This window comes from Lactuca virosa, chromosome 4, assembly GCF_052849685.1.
Source record: "Lactuca virosa cultivar CGN04683 chromosome 4, Lactuca_virosa_CGN04683_v6, whole genome shotgun sequence".
In the NCBI taxonomy this organism is placed as follows: Eukaryota; Viridiplantae; Streptophyta; class Magnoliopsida; order Asterales; family Asteraceae; genus Lactuca; species Lactuca virosa.
The window spans coordinates 109,571,331-109,578,028 of NC_136429.1; the positions used below are offsets into that span (position 1 = coordinate 109,571,331).

General features: G+C 32.3%; 1 protein-coding gene across 1 annotated transcript; it reads right to left on the bottom strand.

Annotated features, from left to right (window-relative positions):
* Nucleotides 1–4,787: 4,787 nt before the first annotated feature.
* Nucleotides 4,788–6,125, bottom strand: ZIP11 (zinc transporter 11 precursor). Its single transcript, XM_079044012.1, has 2 exons — nt 5,609–6,125; nt 4,788–5,540 (listed from the first exon to the last, which is right to left on the bottom strand). The coding sequence occupies exons 1-2, from the start codon at nt 6,042–6,044 to the stop codon at nt 5,017–5,019; spliced, it is 960 nt and encodes a 319-aa protein (XP_078900138.1). The 5' UTR covers nt 6,045–6,125; the 3' UTR covers nt 4,788–5,016.
* Nucleotides 6,126–6,698: the final 573 nt, after the last annotated feature.

Sequence of the window (6,698 nt, forward strand, 5' to 3'; positions counted from 1 at the left end):
AACCCTAAAACTTAAATTTTATAAAGTTTAACATCAAGAATTCTATAAAAATAGTTATGAAACTTATAATATTATCTTAAAACAATTAAATTCAGGGAAATATAATCAAGGAAAATAAAAATTTAAGTCATTAACATTCATCCTTAATTTATAAGTCAAAAATCAAGGTTTCATGAATAAAAACTTGATTTTAGTGCACATTTTATATAAAATTTAGATATTTTATAAAATAACTTAAATTTTATAAAACAAAATGAATGAGAAAGGGTTATTATACTCAAAATTTCGGACCCCTCTCTTCCCATATCTCTCTCACACTCTCATTCTCCAACACACACACATCTCTCTTCTTTCTCTCTCTAGAAAACTCTCTCTACCTTCTCTCTAATTTTTTTTTTTCTCCAAACACCACAACCACAGCCTCTTAACCACGAAATTATGGAGATTCATAAGGGTTTTTCAAGCCACAAATAAATTTAAGGTAAAGAACATACATCTCTTGAAGATCCACAACAATGATTTAAGCCATGCATGTGCATTTTACTTCAAAAACCGACTTCTACTTCTTCATCTTCTCCAAACTTGTTTTCTTTTTGTTAAAATGGTTTTTAGAACATCATGGATGTGTTTTAACACCATGCATGTATGATAAACAAGGTTGCATGTTCATGATCTTAGTGCAAAAATCGATTTTAAGGATTAAAACATCAAACTCAAGTTAAGAGTTTTTGAGAAACAAAATTTTGTTCATAAATGCATGTATACATTTTGATAAGTTTTAATCTTTTGATATCTGGAAACATGACTAAAATATGAGTTTATCATGATATATTTAAAATACTTCAAAAGATTTACTCAAGGAAATGATGAAAACTCACTTTTCTAACCAATCATCATGCATGCAATCTGCCAGATTTCTTTACCTGACTTTAAACTGTCATATCTCACTCATTTCTTAACCAAAATTCGGGATTCATTTTCTGAAATATAATATTTTGAGTTAGCTTTCAAACCCATCTGACCTCACTGGAAAATTCAAATATTTCGATTTTTAGCAATTTTTACAAAACTGTTGCTCAATCAGCACCTTTTTGTGAATACTAGTTTTGTATTGCATGTTCAAAGATCTTATTCATCACTAAAAATCAAGGAAAAATTAACTTGAGCACTTAACATCATGTATTAAGAGGTATAAAAATATCTTGATTCTAAAGCCTTTGGAACATGTTGCAAAAATTCTCAAAGTAGCATCAATAATTTTTACCAAAATCACAAGAATCAAGTTTTCTCTATAATTGTTTGAGCCTTTAGGCATGTTTTTCGACATCAAAAATAAGAAAACAATTTTTCATTGTTATTAAATTGTTTGAAGTTGCATTCTGGAAATTTTCAGCTCAATATATATATTTTCTTTATTTTTACATGAACATAATAATAAAATAGAGTGTTAAAGCATATAAAATACTTAAACTTGTAAATAAATTCTGGAAATATTTGTGGATGATCCTTTAAGTTAATAAACATCTCTCATAAAGTTTCATCGATTTTTGTTACTGTTTAGTATGGTTTTTAATTTTCTTTTTATTTAGCTCTAATAAATCATAAAACCACTTTAGGGAATGTGAAAATATTATTTCTTATTTTTCGCAGCTTGTACCTTATATTTAAGACTCCGAAAAATATTTTGGGAATTTTTGAAAATGTATATCTATTTTTCTTGAATTTTTGTGTTTATAATGGACTAAAAACAGGAAAAATAGTTTTACTCATCCAAAATTCATGAAAATTTACCAGAAACTCTTATAATATGTTAGAATGATACATAAAAATTTTGATGATTTTTATCTTCTGTATGCTATTTTTCTTCTATTTTCCCAAGATTTAATACACTTAAGTGTACAAAAATCAGAAAAATTGTGTTAAACTTTTTGAAAACACATATTAATATTTTTCCTAGATTATGTACACTGTAAAATAGTTACACAAAAATTACAAGAATTTTTCATGATAATTTACTATTTTTCCATGATTTTATGATTATTCATGGAATTAAATGGTGAAAAATAGTTAGACAAATCAAAAATTCAAGAAAATTTATCTTAAGGTGTTTCACTTCAATTAAAAATGAAATACAAAGTTGGGAAAGTTTAGAACTAAATTGATTTCGTTTTGAATATTTAATCATTGGAACACCTCTAAAATGTTAAATATTAACATTTCAATAATGGAAATTTTCCACTTAAATTGTTATATAACAATTGATTCTTTGAAACTTAATTTCCACAGAAAAATGTTTGTAACTTATCAATATTAAATTTTGACACATTATTGGCATAATTCTATTGTAGTAGTAAGTATACTAGTATTAGATTTCAATTAGGGACTCATTAGTGTGTAACGTCGTTGTAGGAAAAACGATAGTGGTACGAGTGGAGCGTAGATCAAGGCACCATTTGCATCATCTCAATGCATTGTGAGTATTCACGCACTCCCATATTTTCAGTTTTTACGTTTTGGGGTGGAAAAGCATGTCTCGAAAAACTATTATTTGAATGTTGTATTTAAATTGATTTGTATCAAACATGATTGCTATTTTATTGCTATGTCTCTCTATATATGTCTATGCAACACGGAACATGAGAACTTATCGTACTAAGGCCCTTCCCTTATCTCTAACCATTAACTCTTTGAGCCAATGGTCATTATGGATAGCGCTATTAGGAATTGACAACTCCTCACTCGCCTTATTGCTGGAGTGCATGATACCATATTCATCTATGGAACGATAAGCATAGATCTTGATAGGGCTTCAGTCATAGGTTTGGTAGAGACTCATTGTTTGCTCATACACATACAAACTCGTTTCTCGTTATAGCAATAAACTTGTTTATTAATTATAGCAATGAACTTTGTTTCTCATTACAACAACGAACTGTTATTACTGAAAACTTATATACATGTTTTAGCAATGAAATTGTTTGCTCCTTGTAGCAACGAAATTGATTGCTCATTTTAGCAATGAAACTTGTTTACTCGTTTGAGTAACGAACTTTATCTTCCATGAGAATATGAATGTTGCATCTTATTTGGGCAACATACATTATCTCTCATGATGACAAAGAACTTTGTTTTTACAAACTTATTTACTCATTTTAACAATATACTTTTATTATTGGAAACTTTTATCAAAACTTTGATTTCAATTCATGGAACCAATATTATTTTGTTTATCTGTGAGTACTCACCAACTATTTTTATAGTTGACGCTCGTTTTACATGCTTTTTCAGGAATCAGCGAGTAAGTGACACTTCACTTTTAGGAGCATTCACATGTGTTGTATTTCAATTTACATTGTAATTTCTTTTAAAAGTTGTTCAAACCCATTGTGAATTTGTAATGATTTTTAATACTATGGTTGGTGTTGTCTTTTAACTTTTGCGATGAAACCCTTTGTACTGTCACGCCCTGTGTTTCCGCTTTAGCGGGGTGTGACAGTATTAGATCGAGAGTTGCAGGTTTGATTCAACAGTAAGTCGATTGATTTCTCATTTATTTCATCATCATCAATTGAATTTGTTATTTGATTTCAACACCTAGTTTGTATCATAATTTTAGTTTCTGCAAAGCTTTGTGTAGGATCTAAGATTTTTGAGGTTTTCGAGCTCAGATTCAGTTCATAAGTAATTTAGTGTATGTATGTATGTATGTATGTATGTATGTATTTGAGTTGTGTATGTATGTATGTATGTATGTGTGTTCTGTGTATATATATGTGATGTGTTCTAATTTTTCAGTAGAGTTTAGAGAGATAAAAAAGAAAACAGGAAGAAGATGAGAGAGAGAGGTAGGTAGGTGTGGGCCCAAATTAATTATTTATTTTCTTTTTCATTAAAATTAAATAGAAAAACATAAAAAATAATATATCAGAAGGGCATTATAGTAATTTCAGTTTTACGAGGGACCAAATTTACGTACAATCATGGCCAAAAGGACCACGAATCCGAAAAGGTCGGGGTTTGGACTAAAACCCCAAAAAAATGCATAAAGACCATTTTTGCAGTTTTGTCTAAAAATTATTAAACAAGGACCGACCGCCTCCCCCCATTCCACCAGTCAAACCACTGTCTCCTTCCATCTCTTTCTTCACGGTGCTCACACCACCGGCGATCCAAAACCATAAACATCCTCGTCGATCTGAACCTAGAAACCCACCGCCTCTCATTTCACAAACTCTCTTTCTGTAAATTCTTGCTAGATTCTATTCTTTCGTCCGATCCAATCTAAACAGAATAACGGATATCCAAAGATGACTCTCCACCTCCCTCGCTTGTAACCCTCCTATTCACCATCTTTGATTCACTAAACAAATAATCAGACAACATATATATGTTAACCAGATCATATATATACAAAAGAGTGCTTATTGGAGAAGAATGGGTGGGGGTGGGATGGATGGGGTGAGGTGAGTGTGGCTTTTTTTTAATTTTTAATTTTATCAATTATAAAAAATAAAAAGAAATCAAAAAGGGTGAGGTGGGTGTGGCTTTTTTTTTAATTTTTAAATTTTAATTTTATTAATTATAAAAAATAAAAAGAAATTAAAAAGGATATAATAGTCTTTTTCATATGTAGACCAACACTGTAATTTCTTCATACCAACATAGACATGATCTATAACATTGCAAAATTTGAACCATGTAATTTGCTCATTTTCTTTATGTGATTTTTGTTGCTGGCTTCGTTTGCTTCTTCAATGCACAAGAACAAACAAACGAAGAAACCCCCAAACACGAATTAATCTCTTATTCATCTTCTGATGATAAGTATGCTTCTTTCTATGTTTACAAATTACAATACATAATACATGTGCATTTTAATTTTATCCTATCGTATATATATACTAGACTCTTGATGTCCAAAACAAGTGGTAAAACAGAAAACCCATGTATACGTATATGCTGCTAACTTAAAACACAAAGAACCCAAAAAAACATAGTAAAATCGAAATGGATCGATTAGGTATCCCAGATCATGACAACCGCAATCACCCCAATACCCAACGTCACAGCCAACAACTTATGATGGGGAGTGTCAACGGACACGACCTTCTGTGCCTTGTAACCCTTTAGCAGATGGTTAATGGATACATATACAAACACCCCACAAGCTATTCCCATGGATACTGCAAATATCCAATCTGCGACCCGACCCTGTGTGGTGGCATCTATTACAATTCCAATTGCAACCCCAATTGGACTTGAAATTCCAAAGGCGAAGGCGTAAGATGCGCATGATAAGAATGGGCGATCTGGTATCATCCTTAGAAGAGCAATTCCCATTGCAATGGCTGCAAAGATCTTGTGAAGAGATATCGTCCACAGAGCTTTCCAAGCATCGGCTTTGGTATCTGCGATCCCTATTGCTATGCCTTCAAACACTGAATGGAAACACAATGCGATTATCAACAAGATGCTGTCTCCTAGTGAAGAAGCCGATGATATTCCAATCTTCACTTCGTCTTTTCCATTCCTATTGTCCCCTATTCATTATAAACAACAACAGTTACTTAAGATATCAATCAATTAAACAAAACAAGGAACAAACTACCTTGACCTTCAACATCAGGAGTTCTCTCTTTTCCATACACATAGGAAATGATGCAATCACCAAGCATAGTAAGCAAATAGCCAGCACAAGCCAACATAAAGGCAAAAGGGTATTCGACTGTTGTTAAATCTTCAAACGTTTCATTGGCATCACTCAGGAAATGCATCAAGGCTGTTCCAAGAAATACGCCGCCGGCGAACTGGGTGCCTAGTACCAAGAATCCTTCATTCCATTTGAAGAAGTAGGGAGAGACTCCTCCGATGAAAGTCCCAAAGAAGACTATTATTAAACACCATATCTTGACCAGAATCAAGGATTTGGATCGGAGGTTGGGTTTTTGGGCGTCATCGTCCTCATCGTCTTCGCCGCCGCCATGAGCAGCGGCGGAGATAACAAGCAAAAGGAAGAGAGAGATGAAGAAAAGGGAACGAGACATGTGAAATTTGAGTGAAAACAGAGGAACGAGACAAGAATTATTAGTTGGTTTGATTGTACTACACCCTGCCTTGGAAACGTAAATATGTAGTACAATCACAATGGCTGGATTTGCTTGGTTTTGAGAGGGTCAATGTTTTAGAAATTTATATCAAGAGGCCCCACACAACCTTATACACTAGATCGATCAGTACAGCAAAAAGAAAAAAATAAATAAATAAATGTTAGAATCTTTACAGATTCCATATAATCGTCTTGACCAAAAAAATACGTGAAAAAAGGAAACCAAATTTATAGAAGGTGGATTAATAGTTATAAAAAAACAAATAAGCCTTTTCTATAAATAATAATCATAACGACGGATATGAGTTATTACTTATCAAACTATATATTGAACCTTTGATTTAAATTTTAAATTTATGACAGATAATATCAAAAGTTTAAAATCTTAGAAAAGATAATCCAAAACCCTTAAAACAAAAATTACATCTTTGGAGTTTTCCAACGCACATAATCCACCACCTCGGTCTACCCATCTTCGGCTGCTGTATCCCTCTTCCCATCTCAGGCCGTCACCTCCCTGAGTCCCTCTTCTCCGCCTTCTAGCTAGGGCTCTCATCTACGTCTCCTAATCTTTATTGTTCTTGAAGTTGAA

Bases quoted from the DNA above. Each gene is read 5' to 3' on its own strand.
- ZIP11 (XM_079044012.1), bottom strand. From the start codon at position 6,044: ATGTCTCGTTCCCTTTTCTTCATCTCTCTCTTCCTTTTGCTTGTTATC. The intron at 5,541-5,608 runs GTAGTTTGTTCC...TATAATGAATAG, and splicing joins TCCTGATGTTGAAGGTCAAG to GGGACAATAGGAATGGAAAA.